General features: G+C 39.7%; 1 protein-coding gene and 1 long non-coding RNA gene across 5 annotated transcripts in view; one reads left to right on the top strand and one right to left on the bottom strand.

The window, feature by feature from the left end:
* The window catches only part of CDS2 (CDP-diacylglycerol synthase 2), a 40,822-nt gene that overhangs the window by 9,660 nt on the left and 6,690 nt on the right, over positions 1-24,472 (bottom strand). The window contains exons 2-10 of one of the 3 annotated variants that reach the window (XM_075207391.1): positions 13,317-13,529; positions 9,736-9,878; positions 7,979-8,075; positions 7,805-7,902; positions 7,361-7,500; positions 5,459-5,517; positions 4,173-4,255; positions 1,155-1,242; positions 346-414 (exon numbers count right to left, since the gene is read on the bottom strand). In XM_075207391.1, coding sequence (XP_075063492.1) covers positions 346-414; positions 1,155-1,242; positions 4,173-4,255; positions 5,459-5,517; positions 7,361-7,500; positions 7,805-7,902; positions 7,979-8,075; positions 9,736-9,878; positions 13,317-13,328 — 789 coding nt within the window. In that variant the 5' untranslated portion in view covers positions 13,329-13,529. The remainder of the gene's footprint in view (positions 1-345; positions 415-1,154; positions 1,243-4,172; positions 4,256-5,458; positions 5,518-7,360; positions 7,501-7,804; positions 7,903-7,978; positions 8,076-9,735; positions 9,879-13,316; positions 13,530-24,472) is intronic. The other 2 variants (XM_075207389.1, XM_075207390.1) reach the window with 2 other exon arrangements.
* On the top strand, positions 14,842-23,040 carry LOC142151587 (uncharacterized). 2 transcript variants are annotated; one of them, XR_012691211.1, is made up of 4 exons: positions 14,842-14,955; positions 15,226-15,388; positions 21,843-21,908; positions 22,819-23,040. It is a non-coding gene; the product is annotated as an uncharacterized LOC142151587 (long non-coding RNA). The 2 variants fall into 2 exon arrangements; XR_012691210.1 differs by lacking the exon at positions 22,819-23,040 and having other exon boundaries at positions 14,843-14,955; positions 21,843-22,711.

The following is a 24,472-nucleotide window of genomic DNA, read 5'->3' as shown; positions in this document are numbered from 1 at the left end:
TTCTGCTTGGGCGTCTTACATGACTGCCTTAGCATCTCAGCAGTATTATGAACGCTGTGGGCAGAGAGCCACCAGCTGGCTCCCGATACGGGAATACCACTTCCTGTGCATAGAGAGAGATAACACAGCTCTCCTACAAATTCTGAATTAAACATAAAATGAGAGAATAGGAAAACTGGCATTTGATAGAACAATTTAGAAGCTGGCATATAGAAACTAAGAAATATACACAGCTGTCACATTTTCAGCCAGAATGATGATGGCTGACCATCAGGTTCTGCTAACAGTTCATCTTTCTACTCAATGACAAAATACATACAATACCTGGCAGAGCACAGTACTTACCAGTAACCCAAACAAGACTGTAGAAAAGAAACCTCCGATAAATCCTTCCCACGTCTTCTTGGGCGACAGCTGGCGAGAGCACAGGGGAGAACCAAATCAGGACAGAGAAGAGGAACGCTAGAGAGCACACTTCATAATCATAGTAATCTCTTCAGCAGGTCAGAGATTGCCGATCATTCATATATTTACTCTGGACAGCTACATTAAAAATGACTGAAGATGAATTGGACTGTCCTTAAAACCTGCAGTGTCCTAACCCTTTAAGTAATACTGTGAAATACAGATCTGTTTATAGGTATATAAGATTATTTGTGCTGGAAGGCTTGCTATAACTATGCACCAGTATACTCTACAGAAGGCAAATCATTTGAAAAACATTCATTACTTCCTTGACTTTTTTTTTGAGAAGACATAACTCTCCCACGTTCACTTTACTATAAGTACACAGGAAGAGGGGTGGGTTCACAGAGGTCAAAGTAACAGAGTCGGGGGAAGAAGCTGGAAACAAAGACTTACACACCACCCCAACCCACACACATAAAGCTTGTTGGCACCACACAAGGGAAGAACCCCAATGCAGATTTACTCTAACTGAACTGCACAAAATATAATTAAAGGAAAAACTAAAATATACAACAATGCAGAGGACCAATAGCATAATCCAACAGAATTTACACATCCATTCATTATTATTATTACTATTGACCTGTACATGGATAACAATATCCGTCTCCAGCAAGGCACTAGAACAACAATGCATGCAAAGACAATTAGAGATGCTGTGAAACAATATTGTGTGATGTAATTACCTTGATTAGAGGAGTTCGGCCAAAGAAGAACCCAAACATGTATGCCATGATGTCGTTACAGATGACACATGAGATAGGCACTATGAACCTTCAGGAAAAGGAACACAATATTAGAAACAAGCCTTGTGCTTCAGGCTGGGTACACACTACAGCAGTGTATTTCAAACTTTTTCAATTCAAGGCACCCTTAGGGTTTCCAAAATGTTTTCAAGGCACCCCTAAGCCAAAATAATTACCAAGTAGTCCCCCACCTTGCTTAGCACTGGCCCTGCCCGAGGCACCCCTGTGAGATCTCCAAGGCACCCCAGGGAGCCTAGGCGCACAGTTTGGGAACCACTGCACTACAGTGTTTTCAGCCAATTATTGGGCCAATCAGCCCGATTATCAAATTAGTGTGTACACTTAGACAATGAACGCTAGCTGTTCCAAAGCACCAACCACGGTTTGATGTGATTGTTCAGCAGAACTATAAATCTCGCTCAGCTATGGAACTTCCAATCCTGCAGTGTGTGTGCTCTCACTATCAGGACCTCCATAGAGATTACAGAGTCATTATCTTTTCAGCTGACGGTTATGACAGATGAAGAGCACAGATCTGAGGGTAATTATTTTCATGTATAGTGTGTATCCCTGAATCAGCATGCTGATCATGACTTTTTCTTTCAGCTGTTAGTACAATCGTTATAGAAAACAAATTGGTCGGAAAATTTCTGCAGCGTGAACCCATCCTTAGAAAGCTGCAACATCTCTGAGGACGTATGTCACAAAGTGACTGACATTGTGTCTGTAAATAGCCCGGCTACAAGCTTCTATTTATTCACAAATTCTTTAAAATGGTCATAAAATTCTCAGCCAGAGCAAGATCTGTCCATTGTTATGGATACATGTTGTGGGTTAGCTCTTCATTGCGTTCCTGGCAGTGGCAAAGCAAATAAAAACAATAGTATTAGGATTTTTTTTTTCTGGGGTCAGGGGGGTGGGGGCATTTATTCCAAAAAAAACTCCACAAATGTTTATAAAAACTGAGAAAACACTTAATTCCTAACAACTTAGGCTGATGGGAACCTAACATGTTGTGTATCTTATCTGCTACAGGTCCAGCAGCAAAACGTAGTACTAGTATTTACCTTAGAGACGATTGGCAGTTTCATAACTATACCTGCATCTGCATGTACGTACGCAGGAGTCAGCAAGCTGAACGGGACTTTTTGTTTTCAGACATTGGCACAATCGTTGTAGATAACACATGGGTCAGTGTGTACCCAGCCTAAGGCAATGGCCTCAGATGTCTCATCCATGAACCAGACCCTCCACTATTAGATTGTGTGCTTTTGGGATTGCATAATACAATGCAAATACACAGAATAGATTTCTACCAAATTTTACCCTTACAGCAGACATAAATCTCCCATGGCTGGACATATTAAAATCGGTTTTAGCTTCAGAGCTGAAGAGGAAGAGATCAGACCCATTATCCAGCTTACAGTCTATTAGTTACTTCATCTGCAGAAAACTCTAGATATGAAGATTGTGAACAGTCCACCACGCAGGAGTTCATAAACTAAGGCACCCCCAGCACAAACCTATTCTACACTACTTATACATGCTTTATTATTCATGTTAAATATAATATACCTGGACACTATGCGGCCTGTACTATACAGAGAGCAACGCAGAAATACAAAGTGGTTTTATAATCATACAATTATTTGCCTTAGATCTCACCATCTTTGCAATGTGTTAGCATAGTAAAAAAGAGGTGTTAGAGCAATATTGCTGAAACAGGAACAGTACGCTATATTGACGAGTGTAGTGTTTTAGGGAGTTTTCTTCTCCACTGTACATACACAGGCTAATCCTGTCACTCGGCCTAAGGACAGAGCAGCACAAACACTTTCCAATTTAGCCACAAACGTGAGCGGTCAGACTGGCAAGTTATAGATCATGAGCAACCAACTCACACAAGGACCTGTGAGAACATAATAGCAGTCATCTGCTGACCGGATACAACTAGCGATCCAATATTGGCTTTTTTGCTTGTGGGGCCACACAATTTGCCATGATCATAAGTGATATTGGCATGTGGGTCATCTGCATAAAGCTGGGTACACAATACAGGATTCTAATCCGATTATCGTGCCAATCACACAATAAACGACTATTAGGTCTGATATCGCATTAGTGTGCATGCTCCCACGATCATGTTTTATTGCACCAGAGCACATTGTATTGTTTGATTTGATTCTATAAACAGATTAAAAATCTCTTTGAATGATGGAACAACGTCAGGCAAATTCTGCAGTGTGTATGCACTCACGACCAGCAGTGTAGGCAGATCTCCATAGAGTTTACAGAGTCCCAATTTTTTCTGCAGATGGGTATGACAGATGAAGAGCACAGATCTGAAGGTAAATTGTGTACGTGTCCACACATGAATCAGCACGCTGATTGGGACTTTTAGTCGTTGATAAAATCGTTAAAGATATCGCATCAGGAGACATTTTCTGTAGTGTGCGCCTAGCTTAAAGCAGCTGAACATATGACAAAACAGCCACACAGGGTATAAAATGCATAGTATTTCAAAGACTCGCTTTACCACAAGAACATTGGAGTAGATGGGTGACAACAACTGTAGGACATCCTAGCCATGGGATATGTGAGAAATAAAATTTCTAGTAGATTTTTATACAACAATGATAAAATATAAAGTAAGAAAACAAAACAGTATATTGTAATAGACGGAATATTCCATACATTTGTTTTCATACAATGACTGAACCTGTCAATTAACAGGCTTCTCTAAAGCGCTGACAAACATTGCAATTAATCACTTAACAAGAAAATACTGACTTTCATATTCTCATATTAAGCACCCATGTCCAGGTTCAAACTGGACTTGTTTAGGGACGCCAATAAGGTCACTAGTTACTAGTGAAATGATAAGCTGTTGTCTGATGTAAGAGAACACTTGCTGCAGGTAACAGGACTATGTCTAACAGTAGAAGAATCAGAACTCACCAGATCATGCCTTCAAACAGGTTATGAATTATTAAGTGTGACTGTGTAACAACAATCAGGAGAGTGACATGAGTCCAGCCAAACTAGAAAAGCAAATCAAAAAGAAGAGTTTTAGCCACAAACAAAAACCGTTAATAAAGCTGCAAAATAGTAAAATTGTTGCCATTGCGAATAAACAGGCGCAGCCACCCCAACCAAACACTCCTACAGACACCATATCTTGAGTGCAGTTAAGGTATAATTCTGTATAAGCAGGAGTACTATGGCAGCCCCTCCATTCTGCTTTGATATTAAATCAGCCATGTAAAGAGCATCAAAATAGCCACTTGTTAAAAGGACTTTATACTAACTGTGTAGACAATTAAGCTTTGGATGCCTGTTAGTCTTGGAAATGTTACATTCTGTTCAGAATGAGGTTTGTGCCAAAAGTTCTTGATAAGAAATACCAGGCAAACATTCTGCACTTGTTCATGATTAATAAGATACTTGGTGGCTCTATGGTCAATATAAACACAATATAGACAATATAGACACCTTCTAGTGTGCAAAACGTGTGATTTTTAGTGGTTTACTTCACAACAGGTATTGAATTGCAAACAAAATATAAAACAAATTAAAACAAACTAGTGTTTATATAAAACATTCATTTAACAAGAAAAAACTGTTTATAGGCTTTACATTCACCAAGAAATAGTACCTTTCCATACATTTATTGTAACCGCAGTCACAGCATTAAGTTATCCCCCAATGTGTTAAAGTAAATAGTAATTGTGCTTTAAAATACGTATTTAAGCTTGGAACACACAGAGATGGGGTGAACTAGAGATTTTATAAAACATGCTGTTTGACCAGGATTGTCCAAAGCTTTGCATAGGCTTATCACCATTTTAGTATACTGTGGGCTTTGTTACTGTACGAGGAGCCACAGTGTGCGGATTTGTAGCACAGCGGTATCATATGTACTAGTTATTACTTACAAAGCGGAGGAAGATTGAGGAGGGGACAGAACAGCATTAACCACTGAGCAAGACAAAGATCTATCAACAGCAACACACATTACTTACAGTTATTGTGCTAACAGAAATAAACTCATGTTTTATCTTACTCAGAATAGATTGATATCTGGAATGTTGGCTTGTTATCCCCTATCAACGACAATCTTCTCTCTATGCCACCACCCATACACTATGCACAAATACTTCATGCCATTGGTGGGAAGTTCTCTTAAGTAGACTCCCTTGAAAATACCATTAGGCTGTACACAAGATTAAAGCCAATGTGTATACCATATAAAATTGTAGACGGTAATGTTTCTTCACCAGACTCAGCACAAACATGCAGAACCCTAGATGTAAAAAAAAAAAGTGTTTTATGCATGTGTCAACATTTTATACCTGTATCATACACAAGACTTGTATATCTACATGCCACATAAAGGTAAAATAAGCACATGGTTTGAAGCACAATACTGTACACTATGGGCCTGATTCATGTCCAAGCGCAGCTTGCACGCAAGCGTACATTAAGATACATCTCGATTTGAATCTAGGTAGAAGTATGCTTTGCCTAAACAGTACTTGCCGTATGAGGACACAGAACAGACAGCGTACGCGCACATGTGTAAGTACAGTTAAAGGTCACTTAAGAATGAAAAGACTTTTTTCTGATCATTAAATTTATCTCTTAAAAGTATAATCATTTATATAAATACTCTTTGCATTTAAATAGTATATCTTAGTTGTATACAGCTGTTCTGCTATAGCTATTGGCAGGCATAAGTGTACTTTTTAAATCAAAGATTATGCAGTGTCAGTAATCACTATCAGTCAGAAATTACACCTGACCTGTAGCGGGTGCAAAAGATATGGCTGAAAACAAGCGTAACCTTACGACAAACACAGGTCTTGAATCGTCCACATCTACGTTGAAACACCCTTATTTTACATGGCCTGCATTAATCTGACCCTTCCCTCTTCCTTCCCCTGTTCCGCCTCTCAAGTCATAGTCAATTGAGCCATTTTCATTTGGACATTAATTGCATGTAATTGCGTTCATTGGCGTAAGGTCCATTTCTGGGAAAGATACACTACACAAGCGGATGTATCTCTGAACATGAATCAGGTCCTATAAGCAATATACAGCCATCCAAAACTGTACATTGTATAGACATAGATCGTACTATGCACAGAGGCACTGACTGGTCCATCTTGTGTCCTCATTTTGATTTCTTGTTACACCTTGTTCACATTTTAAAATATTTTGCTTGTTTTTTATTTTATTTTCACACTATAAGTGTGTTACTACTATGGTTGTTAGTCAACTCCCATCACATCAGCTGGGAAGCTAACTCTGTAATCTCGCTGTTGAACATCTGCTTCCTCCTGCTATCTTTCACCTTCACTTTATGACCTCTTGGTCTAACAATTTATTCATTTCCGAATCAACCATCTGAGCACAAGAAAGGAGCAAGAACCGCTTCTCCAAGATCCCCCCACCTATCTGAGCCCAGGGAAGGACCGCTTCCACAAGACCCCCCCGTCCATCTGAGCCCAAGGAAGAAGCAAGGACCGCTTCCCCAAGATCCCCCCACCCAGCTGAGCCAAAGGAAGGTGTAAGGACCGCTTACCCAAGCTTCTCAACCCATCTGAGCCCAAGGAAGGAGCAGGGATGTCTTCAACAAGATTCCCCACCCATCTGAGCCCAAGAAAGGAGCAAGGACCGCTTCTCCAAGATCCCCCACCTATATGAGCCCAGGGAAGGACCGCTTCCACAAGACCCCCCACCTATCTGAGCCCAAGGAAGAAGCAAGGACCGCTTCCCCAAGATCCCCCCACCCAGCTGAGCCAAAGGAAGGTGTAAGGACCGCTTACCCAAGCTTCTCAACCCATCTGAGCCCAAGGAAGGAGCAGGGATGTCTTCAACAAGATTCCCCACCCATCTGAGCCCAAGAAAGGAGCAAGGACCGCTTCTCCAAGATCCCCCACCTATATGAGCCCAGGGAAGGCGCAAGGACCGCTTCTCCAAGATCCCCCCACCCATCTGAGCCCATTGTGGACGTTTCCTTTAAAACACAAATTGCTGGAGGTACTTAATGTACTTCACAGTACATAGAATACTTCATAAAGCAAGCATGGTGTAGTGCGGTTTATATTAATAACTACTTGAAGTAGCAATACAGGACAACCTACCTATTAAGTAGAGGGCGAAGGAGATGAAGCGGTGGTATTTGCTGAGGATTCTGAGTGGCTCCTCTCTCTGGACTAATGTAAAGAAGTAGTCGGTGACAGTCTCTCCATAGAAGAAGTAATTGACACACAACAAGAAGTACCTAAAGACATACAAAGGTTACGCAGTGCTTTATAGAGCAACTGGATACGTAGAGGTGCATCAATATGATAGTTGGGAATACGCACAAAAAATCTGGGGGGTGCGAAAAAAAACAACTCAAACTCCCCACCCCCAAACCTTTAAAGAGATGGTACCCAAAAAGAAAGAAAATAAAATAAAAAGCAGATTTCATGACACATCAATCTAGAATGAATACTGCCATTTGGAAAAAAAACAAGAGATGTAATTGGATCAGTTGCCTAAGATTTAGATTTACATGCACCCGTCCCGGCTCCTTTACCTACCAGCTAAGTGTACGAAACCAGGGAAGGTCATAGGAATGGTAGACGTTGTAGCCGATCATGATGATTTCCTGGAAACATTTAATCTGGACACACATCACCTGCAGGAGGAATAAGACGCATGTAAAAACACACTTTAGGCTTACACACGTAGAGAAACCCCCAGGTCATACTTACAATCATCATGAGCACAATGGGTCCCAAGTAGATGATGATGAAGAAAAAGCCGATCATGGCCAGAGTTAGAATGCCTCTCACCCACCAGTTCTTCCACCTAATCAGAGAGAAAATACACAGCGATAGGCCAGTAAGTATATACATGGGCATTTTAATGGTAACAAAACAAAAACAAAAGTATTCCACAACAGAATACTACAAGAGAAAGCATTCAGCAGTGACAAAATCTGCGGATGTTCTGACCCATATATAGTATAATAAAATATTAATGACATATGCAGACGTTTTATACAAACCACTTTTATAGATCAGTTTAAAAATATTGGATGATGGATGATGGATGATGGATGATGGATGATGGATGATGGATGATGGATGATGGATGATGGATGATGGATGATGGATGATGGATGATGATGGATGAGGATATATATATATATATATATATATATATATATATATATATATATATATATATATATATATATATATATATACACACACACACACACCCAGGTGTCTCAAAATCTTTCCCCCCCTTGTCATTGTAATCTCATGTTATATTTGACACATGCTTTTCCTTTAGGATGTGTAGAACGATATGCGATATATGACTAATGAGATGAAGGGACAGACATTCAAAGTTTTAACCTGGCCCCGTCTTCCTTTACCAATCATTGATAGTCATCAGCTGGCAAGCTGGACACAGTAGACTATCCCACTGTAAGCGCACCCTATAATCCTGATAACATGGTATTGTGTAACAGTTTATACGTCTGGCATGTGATATTTCAAACATGGCTGCTCCAAAGGCATCTGGGGACATAGGAGCACTCCTAAATTACCCCTGTTCTAGCAGACTAGACACATTTAAACATAATGTAACAGAAACCTTGATAAATTCAGCATTTACGGTCTCAAATGGATAATACAATTTATCTAACATGGGTGAGAACAGGAGTGCCCCTGTGACACCACCATACACATGGATGGGAACTGCTACCAGAGCTTTATAGGAATTAATAAGTAATTAAAAAAATAAAATGTTAGTGCTACACATTTTAAAACACAACAATGTAATCTGTTAGGCTGACATTTGGAAGAGTACCATTCAATGAGACCTGCGGGATATAGGATAGGATACAGCATGTGAATGATACATCACTTAGCAATGGTACTACTCATGCCTTAATCAGTAGAGAGAACGCTGAATCATGGTATTTTAAAATATCAAAAGAAGCCTTTAAATCCATTTACAGTTCTGAGATGTTTTAGTGAACACAGCCAAGTAAACACATAGGTAAACCCTCAGAAGGAAAAACATTTTTAACTTAATAACCTTAATAAAGAAAATGTGAACTAGGAATAAAAGAAACCCTCAGATTTAACCATTTCCAAGAACATTAAATTTAGGTTTAAAACAGACCGAGAGAAAGAGATTTATTTTCATCATTGCACCAATCCATTAGTATCTCTGCCAGCTGGGATTTAGCAGTGCAGTGGTTTCCCTGTAATCTGCTTACAGTGCAGTTAGTGAATGCATTCAAGTCAACAGCCAGTTGTCTCTTTTCATTAACAGTGATGTTCTCATCACAATGAGCATTTAACCCTCATGCGCTAAACAAACACAACTGTAGTAAAGTAGTTCATTTTGCTGAGTGCAGGTAGAAATAACACTTGGTAAGGTACACAAGACAATAGTGTTTACTTTGTACATTACACAAGACCGTATGACCATAATATGAAAGACGTATGACCTGGATGACAGGTTGGACAAGGCCCGGTTGAGGACTTCAGGAGTGTCATCAGTGGGAGTGCCTTGTTGAGTGCCGGCAGGGTCTGTTTTACTGTCATTATCCGATGCAGTCTCTCCATCAATTTTAGCATCAGGTTCGATCTCCTGGAACAAACCACAGGGATATTTACTTACAAAAACTTTCCATTACACAAGAAACTGAGCTTCCGCAAAGGATACGAGAAGACTGTGCCAAACTTCACAATGCAATGTTTAGAGCAATGCCAGCGTAAAGATAAAACACATCATTATGACACTGTAAAGTCTATACTGCACAAAGGAATACTACAACCAGATACAGTAATCCACAAATGGTGTCCTCATGCGTTGCTAATTAATGACAAAGCTAATTACGGAAGCTAGATATTTAGTCATAAGTGGAGAAACAAAATGCAGTATAGAACATATAGAAACAAGCATGCATGTACAATATGAATAGATAAAATATATATTAGAATAGGAATAAAGATTAATAGGGATGCAAGGTAATTTGTTTGGTACAACAGGATGACACTGATAGGGATTATGATTAACATATATCACAACTAATGATAAATAGATAGGCTAGCATTTTTACCTCTCATTCAATAAATCTCTAGCTACCCTTAGAGAGCATCTCAATATTAAAATAATTACTGTTGAACCCGTGTCTACAAACTTATTTCTACTTTAGTACACTCTTAACAATTATGGTTATCATCATTATACGGTTAAACAGTATTATTATTATTATTACTATTTATAAAGGTGCCACAGATTCCGTAGCGCCGGATACAGAGGTAGGTAACAAATAAATGATGTAATACTTATAAGTAGCACAGATGAGTGTGAGTAATGCTGTGGGGACTCACACGGAGTGCAGCAAAAGACATGACAGGACGTACAAGGGAGTCAGACTGCGGACAGACATGGGACAATTGGTAGAGAGGCCCGTGAGAGCTTACTTTCTAGAGGGAGGGGTGGTGAGAGACGGTAGGACCAACTGGGAGAGAATGGTGATGGATAAGATGGTTAGGAGGTGGTAGGATAGGCAAGCTTGAAAAGGTGAGTTTTGAGTGAGCGTTTGAAGGACTGAAGATTGGGGGAGAGTTGAGTAGGGGTAGGGCATTCTAAAGAATGGGGGCAGCACGACAGAAGTCTTGCAGGTAAGCATGGGAGGAGGTAGTGAGAGGTGACTTGAGGTGGAGGTCAGAGGTGGAGCGGAGTGTTGGACAGGCATGTACCTCGAGACAAGGTCAGAGATGTAAGGGGGAGAAGTGTCAGTAAGGACTTCATAAGTGAGAGTAAGGAGCTTAAACTGAGTTCTGAAATGGATAGGGAGCCAATGAAGGGATTTGCACATGAGGAGAAGCAGAGGATGTGTGACAGGAAAGGAAGAAGAGCCTAGTCGCAGCATTCTGTATGAATTGAAGGTCAGAAAAGTGAGAGTCAAGAAGGCTAGTGAGAAGGAGGTTGCAATAGTTGAGACGAGAAATGAAGAGTGAATGGACCAGGATTTTGGTTGCTTCCTGAGAGAGGAGTGAATGGATTTTCGTGATGTTACGGAGGAGGAGGTGACAGGATTTGGAGAGGAACTGGATATGTATACACTCTGCATGTTTCCAATAATTATCCTATACATAAAATCATTAATTCAACGGGAGTTCCAATTACTTCTGGGTCTAATTTCACGGTTTCTTGTAGAGTTCTGTCGCCGTTTCCTTATTGTACCACTCCCTACTTCTCCATACTCTCCAATTTCTATATATTCCCTTTAGCAATAAGAATTTACCTCAAACTGTCCACCTTTGTGACTATTCTCGGGCAACTCTCTCCGTTCCTCTTTATCCCCTTTTTCTTTTTCTAATTGACTGAGCCAACATACAAGAGAACGTAGCATTACCAGGAATTAGTGACCTCACCTTTACATGGCTTTCTGCCCCATTGATGTCACTAATCCCTAGTAAATTGGGACCACTTTTTTCCACCCAATGCATAAAGGTGCACACCTACTTTCCAGTCTTTGGAGACGCTTCCGCAAACTAAAAGTGCACTTTGGTATGTGGGCATGAGAAAACCTCTGATGAGGCACCCTGCGCTAATTGCGAATGTAACAACAATCCCTTACTATCTACCACTTTAGATCCACCTCCTCAATATTTCTGCTGCAAAACTGCTTCTAAGTCTAATCAAGACAATGAGGTGGACATGGGGAATTGCCTTTACTGTATGTGGCACTTTCAAATCTTTTTCCTTTACACTGCTTTAAGTACCCCTAGAAATGTGAAATTATCTGTGTCTGCAAGGAAGGCCACTAAACATGTGTCTTATTCAACACGTTTCTATTTTAATAATTAAACTACACAAATGAAAAACTTTGCTCCACTCAACTCCATCTTCCCAAATGCCACCACCCTGTCCCATACACTTTGTCGGACATCCCAACACAAATCAAGGCATCTAATGTCAAAGAGGATTGTACGCTCCATAAAAGGAGAACTTTAGCAATTAAAGCAGCACATGCACTTCTCATTGTACAAGTCACTGGGCACAGGAACCACCTACCATTGGGAACCATAGAATATAGGAAAATATGTAACCAATCATCAGCTTTACTGTTATTAACTAAAGCCTTAATTTCATTAAGTTACATATCACCAAATACGTGTTCTCCATATAAAGAATAATACAAATCTGATGGATTCTTTGGATGCTCCAAAGCGACAGAGACAACAGACTGATCCACCTTGGTCCTGGACTTCCCCTTCCTCAAAAAGAGAAGGAGACCACCAATAGAGAAAATTGTGCAATGAATTTGCCAGAGATTTGGTCCCTACCTGATGAAGTGGATGGGTGATGGATGACAAAAGTGTAGTGGGAAAGTTCGGTATATAAGTTACCAGCTTAACCAACCCTGGAGGGTCTCAGCTGCTGGTATGCATAAACTGAGGGGGCATTGTCTGGTAGCAGTCACACGAATACAGTTTACTAAGGGTATACTAGGAAATTGAGGGTGTTTAGGATGTTAAAACAACAACAACAAAAAAAAAACCAAAAAAAAAAAACATCTCTGCTACAGCAAAGCAAAAACATCCTTTCCCCAAAAAAAGAGGAATAAAAAATAAATAAATAAAAAAAAATCCATACCCAGAAGCCTGTACACAGAAACAAACTAAGATACCAGAGGACAGATTAAAAATATGTACAGGGGAAAAACTGAGCTCCCTAATGAAGTCCCGTCTCCTGTAGGAGGCGCCTAACCCTGTTAGGAGTCTTGTGCTTCTCTAGCTAATGGAGAAAGCCAATTGTCAACAGCCCATTTCTCTTTAGCCGTGAGCCAGCTAAGACACATGAACATTTTGTGTCAAAAGTTTGAGTGTCAATCTGTCCTCAGTTACTAGAAAGCTGCAGCTACAGACACTGCCAGGTACAGCTGGATAAAGTCACAGCCACCCACTGCTGGGGCCACATCCTCAGAGTTCCATGAAACACCAGCAGGTTAACTTGTCATATCAAGGCTTACCCAGCAATCCTGTACATGTAAGGGTGCATCTGACTAATTACCTTACTTTCCATATAACTGACATTTACTTTGTATACATACTGGCTGGAACATGAACGTAATAATGGTCCTTGGAAGTGCTGGTTTCCAGGAGAAATAACCCAGCCCTGACGTGTTACTGTGACAACTCTTCCCCTCCTCTGCACTCTACATGTACCTATAATCCTTCTGATCCGACCATCCTGCTGCCGGGAAAAGCCAGCATTTTACATCCTCTGTGGCAGAGATTAAATTACATCAATTCAAAGCCCAATATTAGCACATGAGACACAGAATGGGGGTAGGGAACAATTAAAAGGTTTCAGATTCTTGCTCGGCATTGGTGAGAAACATAGCAAAGGAAGTAACTTTTATTCAAGATGTATTTATTAACAGAGAATATGTAATCACATCAGTCCCTGCCCCAGTGGAGTCTACAATCTAAATTCCCTACCACACGGGGCACACACACACACACGGCCCTCGTCGGAATCAAACCCATGACCCCAGAGAATTTTCAAACAGTTATAATGTCTCCATTCTTCTGTTATGCAGCAGGTTATCACTACGTGTATGCTGTCACTGTGCTGATCTCTACATAAATGTGGAGCTACGTGCTTTGTCCAGTGAGCTCACTATACCCCTGGATCTGCAGACACTGTCAATCTTGACAGAAACAGAAGTAGCGCCTCTTTATAGACATGGGACAGAACCTGGCATTACTAGAAGATTTGCTTGTTCCTTTCCTCTAACTCACAATGTGCTGCCTGGTACTTCTGCCTCACAATGACATCACTAATTATAGATGATTATGATGACTAAGGAAGCCAACAAAGTCATTCTAAGCCATGAAAGTGAAACGTCTAATTGGGATTACTAATTAACACAGCAACAGTCTCTACTGAATTTGCCATCTGCTTTAGGAGGAGGATAGAACGGTCTAGGAGGGATACAATGGAAGCTCACACACAGTAGACAGGAAGCCATTGGTACATAATTATCGTTGTCACCAGCACCTGGATTCATTTGTGTCAATACTCTTCCCATTCTGCCTCTACTCAATCCAAAGCACTATATTCTTTATTTTCATGCAGATTTGAAGCGTGTTCCAGAAATCATACATGTAATCTACAACCAGTGCTTGTAGAACTACTCTTCCTTACAACATACTTTGTTAGAAGCAACACTGCTTTGTTTTGCTACCTGGTCTTCACCTACCACGTCCAGTGAGTCGAGTTCAAAACTGAAAATTCCATTGGACACACGTCACACACAAAATATAAAAGGGATATGGAACTCAATGTTGCTACTCTCATTGATTAAAGTTATAGCCATCCTATTACTGGAAGCACCATGAAATGTATTTGCAAACTTATACAAACACTTCTGTTTTTACTATTGATACATTTGAAGCAGGTTTCATAATTTTAGGTTTGTTTTGTTGGCTGGCAGTTGAATGATGTGGGATCTTGTTTATTTGCATTTGTAGTAAAACTCTGCCCTCCTGCACCTTTGGCCAGTTATAAACTCACTAAGCAACTTGCTCGTTGTATATAAAGTGAAGATACACTGAGTAGTAGTTTAAATGAACGAAGTGGGTGGCCCTCAACGTTATGTTGGACCTTCATGTAACGTTTCCAGTGCATCCACCGACCTGTCACAGTAAGTGCAGACTGATTTAATAGTTTGCTTGAGTCCACCTGGTAGTGTACTTGGTGATAGTTAGAAGCACTTGTGCACACAGAGCGGCACTGGAGGAATGTGGATAAAGTGGTTCATAACCGACCAGGTCTACTATTACTATGTTTAGCTTATTGGTGTTGTTACTACACAAAAGGCAAAACAGTCATATCTAAATACAAACAAGAGCCATGTCTATCTGTATGACACATTATGGATCATACACAAGGTTGTATTTCTCCCATTCTGCAGGGTGTACGTCCCTATGAATAACACTGTGCAGATTGGGACCACATGGCTTATACAGTGCACCACTTTCTTCTGTCATTCACTGCATAGGAATCAATCATCTACAAGCCGAAATTTATTTTACATTTGATCCACAGGAGCTCCAGGAAAAACACAGGTGCGAGAGGTATGTCGGTGTGAGCAAGTCCACAAAGTTAACATGTTACATGTTTAAATCTACTCATACACATGAAAAAGCTACATGTGTTTCTTATATAGTCTTACACAAGTTCTACATCTGCAACTTTGAGGATGTAGAACTTATGTAAGACATGCTCTGCTGTCATTATCCAATTCTAGTCTATATTATATAACTATATAAACACAAATATATATACGCTGTAGTGTTAGTGGCATGGAGATGTGGAACAGACACTCACATACATATGACAATGTATAGTGAACAACCTCTGGATGATTGAGTAAACAGCATTCATGTGAAATTCAAAGGGTGTGGGACCAGTACTCAATGGACAGCCTTCTCTAGAAAATATGAAAATATTTTTTTCAGGCGCACACAAATGTTTCTTTAGCCTAGAACGACTGTACAACTTAAATAATGTTCTCCACTCAGTATCAGGGCAGAAAAACTTATGTTCATACTGGATGCTGTACTCTGCCTCCCTCATTGTCACATAAAATCACAAGGATAACATAACCTATTATGGAAAATGGTTAAAAAAAATTCAAACAACCACTGGCCAGACTGCAGACTTACCCTAGTAAGCCATCAATGAGACAATGACTGACCATTGTGTCAGAAAAATGCATCAGACAGCAGTTGCACGCTTCCGGATATACTGCCTGGACTATGCCAAAAGCTTTGTCATTTAAAACCCTGCTACTGTAAAATGGAAGTTTCAGCAAATGATTAAAGTAATGCACTAAGGGGTAGATTTATCAAACCTTCTGAAAAGGAAAAGTGGAAGTGTTACCCATAGCAACCAGATTTTAGCTATCATACAGTATGATCCACTAGATAAATGATAGGTTCTGGTTGCTATGGGCAACACTTCCACTTTTCCTTTGCAGAAGGTTTGATAAATCTGCCCCACAATCTCAGAAACACGAGTTCTATGCAGTCCTTACTTGTGTCTCTTTGATCATGCAGTAAGAATTAAGTTTTGCATGCTGGATAACAAAATACGGTAATGTTGGGAACTATAGTTCAATGACCACTGGACTGTCACATTTTTATTTTTTTTAACCCTGAGCTAAACCAACCAATCAGAGGCCATTGGTCCTGCAAAGGTTACAAACACATTAAACCAAGCTTGTCAACAGCATTTAAAGCTATATGCAAACTGAAAATGCAAAACATAGATCGCTTAGATTATGTTTACTACTCTCTGAAAATGGAAGTGTAAAAGGTATACAATGTCTGTATGCAGAAAACAAATCACATCAGATGTTGCTCATGTACTAAATATCTTCTTCTGTCAGCATGAACAAAAGCCTTTATTAACCAGGGCCCATAAACCCTAGTAACGTCGTCACTAGAAGAGGAGAATGACAAGAAATACTTTGTATGTATGGAATGGGGTAACGGTTGGTTCTTTCTATATTTTATTGTCCTGTTCCGTCCATAACATTTTTCAATAATTATATCCCTGAAATTAATTGGATAGTAATTTAAAAAAAAATGGGTGGACAGGAAAACATTGATTTAAACCATAGCAACCAGATTAGTGTCATATTCCTTGTATGCTTTAGAAAAATAATGCAAATGTATGATCGGTTGTTATGAAAACTGGAGCAAATGTCTTTTCCCACAAGTTTCCTTGATGGTATGAAACTGAAAAATTATATTATATTAAAATCAAATCTAGAAGGGAGCAGGAAGAGGTGCATACATAAGTATAAATGGCATATTTACAATCTATAATATAAATGCTTAGTGGCGTGTGTTAGTCTGTCTGTCTGTGTGTTTGTGGAAAAAATAAAACCAAGCTGCAGCGCCACCTGCTGGGCGGAGTTATACACTGACCTACTAAATTCTTAGTGTGTGTGGGGAAAAAAATTCAGAAAGGGCTGAAATTTGGTATACTAAGACTTTTTATTTTGTTAATTTAATTTGTTAATTGTTAAAAGTGTTTATAAAGATTTTAAAAAAATATATATATATATTTCTTGAAGGAGAAGGGACAGTTGGGAGTGGTTGGTGGTTGCCGGGGGTGACAGTGGGGAGTGGTTGGTGGTTGCCGGGGGTGACCGAGTGAGAGGAGTGTGATACTCAGGACCGCTGAGAGAGATCCCTGTGTCTGGATAGACATCTGGATAGATGTGTCGATGAAAATGAAGGATGAGGTGATGGAGACGAATGATGAGGTGGTGACATGTGGACAAAACCACGTTAGAAAAGGGCGCTTACGTCGGGAAGTAACGCTCTTCCCCTGAGGAGGCCTGGGCTATGGCCCAAATGCATGACAAGAACCTTTTTAACACCTTAAGTAGCTTGATTTGACTAGAATGCATGAGTATCATGCACGGGTTAACTTGTATACTATTATAATTTAGTAGGCGACAGATTCATTTATTTATATCAGCTACTTGGGGTTTGTTCGGCCCCTGTATGTTACAGATCAGGAGAGTGGAGATGTTTTCCTGTGGTCATCTATGGTAAACATAAAGAAGGTAGGTGCTCTGTTAGGGTGAATAACTGAGAAACGATTTTGGACCATTTTGAGAGTTGGGAGGATGGTGGATTTTGTCAGTAAATTCAGGTTAATGAGAGTTCTTTTTAAGCTACAAGAAAAGTCAGTATTTGACAATACATATCAAATGCTGTGTAATACGAAGCTGAATAATACACATGAAATAAATGAAGGGTTTATACTAAACTAAATCTAGCCAACGTTCTTCTACCTTCTGAATTAGAACGCCATATGGCGGTGCTTCTAACTCATCAGCCAGTGACTGCCCGCTTGGCAGGCTCTCTCCTACCAGGCCTCAAGTATATGGTCTTTTACCATCCTGAATTCTCAGATATACATTTGGTAAGAATTATTTCTGCAAGTTGTCTATGCATGGATTTATTGTTTACATAAATGATTGTAGTACTACCTAGTAGTTATGTACATTTTATGAAGAGCAAAAGGTGGTGTCAGGAATGTGTTCCCATGTGAATGGAGGTATTGGGTTCCAGTGTGAGCCTTCACAGTTGTGTTAATGCAGAAGAAGTATCAAGATACACACACAATGGATGGACTCGCAAAGAAGATCTGAAGACTGGTTAGGCTATGGAATTATAGGAGGAATTAATGGTATGAGAGAAATATTAAACATATACGGACCAGGAAAGTGGCCATTGTAAAGCCAAAAACTTTCCTTATTCTCCATCCCTACCTAAGTCCATGAGTCTGCTGTGGTGAGAGGGAGAGGACAGTGCGAGACAAATGCACAGTAGGTTATAGATTTTCATCAGATATTATAAATATATTCCTTCTTCAGATATGAACAGTAATCTCTATAATAAATCCACAGGTCGTCCTCAATAAGTTATATCATGAATGTGAAAGCCCTGTGTAAATGGAGTTAAGAAAACTGGTGTCAGTAAAGTATGGTGACAAGAGTTGTGACTATACAAAGTAGTGGCATACCTAAAAAGGAGTCATTTCCTCAATCTCTAGACCACAGATGTCCCAACTCAGTCCTCACGGGCTACCAACAGTTCATGTTTTCACAATTTTATTAACCATAAACAGGAGAGTTAATCTGTTTGGCTGTGTCCGTAATTACTCCACCTGTTTATACAGACAGAAATCCAGAAAACATGAACTGTTGGTAGTTCCTTAGGACTGAGTTTGGGACACATCTTCTCTTGAGCATGAAGCATTTGAAATGGAGCAATTAGATTATCTCCACAGAATCTAACGCTGGGTACACACCTATGTAATCTTATTTGCAATTTCTGTATAATAATTTCACCAATGATTAAAAGTCCCAATGAGCATACTAATTCATGTGCACACACCTACACAATTTACCTTCAGATCTGTGATCTTCATCTGTCATAACCATCTGCTGAAATTATTGTGACTCTGTACACTCTACAGATATCTGCCTACACTGCTGGTCGTGAGTATATACACACACTGACATATTTGCCCGACATTGTTCCATCGTTGACCATGATTTTTAGGATGTTTAGCTAACCAAATCAACAGATGCGATGTGTTTTGGTGCGATAAAACATGAATCTTGTGATCTGCACGATAACTACATAGATGTATACCCAGATTCTTCTGGCTCAATGAAACATTTAACCGGTGTAAGGAAAGTACAACAGAAAGGTAACAATTATGCTAGCAATCTAGAAGCCTCTCACAGAAGGAAAGTAGAGAAATGTGAACAAAATCAAGATAAATTAAAGGACAATTGAATACTCTTCAGAACTATGTCCTGCAGAGATGTGACACCAATCAACTCTACTTTATTAATCCTACTATCCCTGGTAAACTGTGAATAAAGAGGAAGAAACTCCAGAAGATATTTGGATATAATATTCTGTATATAATGCAATAAAATCCTCCACTAGATGCACTATAAGCTCAAGCACCACCATCCATGGGAGTGGAGAGAGATGAAGGTGCAGACTTATCTCACAGAATATCTCACCGATAAGCAGTAGGGGTTACAAGAGAGAGGGAAAGTATAAATGTGTATAGGGGGTTAAAGAAGAATAAGAGGCAAATGGGCTGAGGGAACACCAAGGGCTAGATTTACTAAGCTGTGGGTTTGAAAAAGTGGGGATGTTGCCTATAGCAACCAATCAGATTCTAGCTTTCATTTATTTAGTACCTTCTACAAAATGACAGCTAGAATCTGATTGGTTGCTATAGGCAACATCCCCACTTTTTCAAACCCGCAGCTTAGTAAATCTAGCCCCAAGTGTTTATCCGCTTATACATGTGCTGGCAAACAACCAACTGTCCACGTTCCCCGGCCCTTACGGACCCAAGAACTTTGGTTAAGGATCTGCCAAACATTAGACAAGATTCCCAGAAGTTCAAAGAGGAACTGGAGATTATGTTTACGTGTTACCACCTAAATTTGGCAAATATTCGCCAATTTCTCGAAACAGATCTCCCAAGTGAAGTTAAACCTGGAGGATATGAAGCAGCTGAGCAGGGTTTAACACAGGCTAAAGGCAGACTGCTAAAAAAAACAAAAAAAAAACTGATTGGGCTGAACCAAAAAAAGGATAATTACCTACTGGTTATTGAGATAGGCCAAATATAATTTTATGATCAACATTTAGGGATTGCAAATGCTACTCATAATACAACACAGGTTGTGTTTATTCAGCTCAATATACTGAATATACTCTATTGTTAGGATGGCCTGGGCTAAACTGATCACTATTGCAAACTACTGTTCAGCTTGCCAGGAAAAGGAAAAGACAGACAGTGAAACTAAATTGATGGCTCTATAAATTCTAATTTCTCTACAGGTGGAAGTAGAGTGATATTTAAAGGAGCAGTAAGAGGTAGAGATAATATTAGAAGCACAGCTAACAGCGGAAGACCCTGCCACTTCTGCCACAACCAGCCCGACTCTGCCGCTAATGGTCTCTCAAATCTCCCTGCACCCGCTATCTATTCTCCACAATGACAATGGTAGGGAGATACCGACTCTAATTTGAAATGTACAATTTACTGTTCTCCGGGTGGAGTATATTTGGATGTGCCGCCATCTTAAAATGGAAACTTGGTATTATCTACTCTGGAACATTCTACACTACAGTTAATGGAGATACAGCAGGAATTTACAAACGCTGAACCTCCATGTTTGTGACTGCAGCATGAAAGTGAAGTCAGACAAATTCTTACTACAGAACCTGTAAAAACCAGGATACATTTTAAACAAACCTCTGCCTGAATTACATCAAGATAAGCCTTGTAATTCAGGACTGAGATTGGCGAGGGTGAATAAGTGCAAGTAGGGCAAGATCTAATATGAGCTGGGCTTTCACAGAGAGTTTAAATATTATAAGGCTGGAGGATTGTCTGACCAGGCACAGTTGGCCATTCCAAAGGTCCATGGTGGCACAGAAGAAGTCTTGTAGGCAGGAGGGAAGGGTGATTAGCAGAGAGAAGGAGACGCAGGTCAGAGGTAGATCTGAGACTTAAGGGCTTTGTAGGTGAGGTTGAGTAGCATGAAATAGATTCTGAAGGATATGGAGAGCTAGTGCAGGAATTTGCAAAGTGGTTTGGTGGACGTGGATAGGTGAGAGGAAGATCAGTTTAGTGACCACATTTAGGACAAATTGAAGCGGGGATAGATGGCCGAGGAGAATGGCAGTAAGGATGCTAAAGTAATCGGTGCAGTGGATGGAGAGAATGGATAGGAGTTTTGGTTGAATAAAAGAAATGTTATGTTGAACTACATAAAATATCAAATAAGACCTCCTATTAAAATTATATGACAAACAACATTTCCATCGTTAGGCAAGTACAATAATTTAAATGTATTTTCTATGTAATATTAACACTTGGTCACTGAATGACAAGTTTTACAGTTATCTATGAGATCCAACTATTGAAATGTAACCTTTTTACAGTTTTTACAATTAATTTCAGATAATGGTGGTTATACCAAATTGAATTACCATATACGCAGTGGTCGAAGTGAGGAAGTATACATTGGTACGTCATTTCTCCTACTGTCTTAATTGTAAAGCAATGAAATTCAATTCACTAACATTTCCCATACCGCCACTTCTAAACTTCCATACCATCCCTTTTAAATGTCCACTTCGACAACTGCATTATATGTGCATCTATATATTGCCTCAGTTCAGCTTTATAACCAAAAGACCAGAATTCATATATTACAAGACAAAGCAAAGTTAATTAATTTCTATGTAATTTGAATAACGTTGTAATTTAATTGAATAAGATCTAGCTTGAAACAAGATCAATAAACTCTTATTCAGCTAAAAAGTGATGAATTATCTGCAGGGATTAAATGACTGAGGTTTAAATACCATACTCTAAAGTCTGAACCTATGCTCCTGCAGAGAAATGCGTCAGCTTCATATAAATACACATAATATTAATAACTGAATGCACTGGACTTTATTCCATTGTTGCAGCTGAAGGAACCAAGAACAACTAGAAGCACATGAAAGATGTGGTCAGATGTATATCTATTACATATTTGTCTATTTATATTGATAAACTAAACCTATAAAATTGGGACAACCTGTGTTCCTAAAAAAAAAAAGGATCCATTTGCATCAATTGATATCTCGGCTCCTGAATCAGTTACTACAATACGTGGTGCTTTTATGTGATCTGTGTTAAAGCTGCTGAAATTCACGCTACATGTGGAATCCATAGCTACTTTTGAATACTACTTTCCAGCTCTGCAATTGGTCTGATCAGATACTAAATAATTGAATTTTAATATTAATAAATGTTTCATCTTTTTATATTTGCTTCTTAAACGGAGTTTCTTTTATATTTATTGGTTTTTACATATATTGTATTTTATATTATATGAGTCAATATTAGCTGTGCTTATCCCTTACTATCACATATCTGTCTTGTGTAGGAGCGCAGAATAAATGACGCAGCGTAACTGAGGTTCTTGGTTTTAGGTATTAAAACCTGCCTGAAGAGGATCTGCAAAAGCTATGAATTTTATATTTTATTTTTTTCCCCCGGAGGTCTGTCGATTGAGACACAGTTATCAGCTCTAAACACATTTACTGCTAAAATTAGACTAGTGAGACTATATGACAGAGTGCGAAAATAAAAGTTAACTATGAAACTGCAGATGCTTTAGGAAAACTCACGGAAATGCCTGCAGAACCCTAACCTGGCAACGCGGGCTAATAATGGGTGTGTTCTAATTAGCAAAGGATGTTGTACTAGGTTTCTGATCATTCTCAAGGACTACTTGATCATGCCAAAAATATCAGAAAGGAATAAGAGTGGGTCATGGAGTTTAACTGGCAGAGAGCATTGGGAACTAGTTTGCGTATGCTTTTATATTTATGGGTTAGTAGTATTTGTGAAATGTTGTACGACGCTTATATACACAAGATGTAACCCCATTTAATCCACACCAGCAAAGATAAGTTAATTAATAGACACTGCCCTCTCCCCTTCCTATCCAGAGTCGCGTGGCTGATACATGCCGCCATTTTCCAAGGGCTTTGCCAGTTCTGCAATACAGAAGCAGCAAATAGATTCCATTGATTGGTCCTCCTGCTCGCCTCCCCTGCTTTACAGCCCGAGCTGTAAAGCTGGGTACACACTACACTGTTTTCGTCCAATAATCGGCTCAAACAGCCGACATACGACCTCTCGTTCAAAAGTCAGGTCAGTGTGTGCAGTGACACGATGGTCGAAAGTCTGCCCAAATGGACGATTGTTGCCTCATTTGGTTGGCCGTACCGTTTAATATTTTCGTTCCAATCTCGTTTCCGTTGAGTAGTGTGTATAAACTTCCAACCGATCCACAACAGTGAGTACGAAATTACAGTCATTGCTCACGACAACATGGCTGTAAAAAGTCGCTAAAGGGACGTCCGCTCTTCCCTTTATCGTCCTAAACAAGGCTAGTGTGTATGCAGTCCATGGACCGAGCGATCGGACCATCGATCGCATGTAAAATCGCTCGGCATAAGAAGTTGGTTGAAATTTCTGTAGTGTGTACCCAGCTTAAGAGAAGAGGAAAAGACCTCAGGCTACAACTTGGGAGGTGTTTCCCTGCACTACCACCTTTTACTAGTTAGTAGGGCAGCTTTCAAGAACACTGAAATAATAGAGAATAAGAAAGTAAACACCACATGAATGCTTTAAAACAATAAACAGACGTAATGCAGTCGAGCCAAAGAGGCTCAAGAGTGGGGGCGTGAAGAAGCATATACCTAAGGTTTTATTCCTTTAACGGGTAAGAGAAAGTGTTTATGTTACCAATAAGAGTGCAACTTGGTTTGTTCTAAAATGTGCTCACTTTGAGCCTAATACCAAGTTGTGCATATGCCCGTTTGCCTGGCCTAAAATAAGGAAATTTACACTGCACATTCCTGCACAGACTGCATGACAATGCTCACATGCACGAAGACGCATATATATCAAGCAGGTGCAAATACACTCTGTGCAAGGACGGTGGCAGCACTAGTTAGCCATTACCGATTGACTGATTGTGGAATTACTTTTGTAAGCGTCAACGTGGTCTGTAATTGTGGACATCAGAG

Source organism: Mixophyes fleayi, chromosome 4 (genome assembly GCF_038048845.1).
Source record: "Mixophyes fleayi isolate aMixFle1 chromosome 4, aMixFle1.hap1, whole genome shotgun sequence".
NCBI classification, from domain to species: Eukaryota; Metazoa; Chordata; class Amphibia; order Anura; family Limnodynastidae; genus Mixophyes; species Mixophyes fleayi.
Note: the sequence above shows the minus strand (reverse complement) of the source record. Positions and strands in the feature narration are given on the sequence as shown.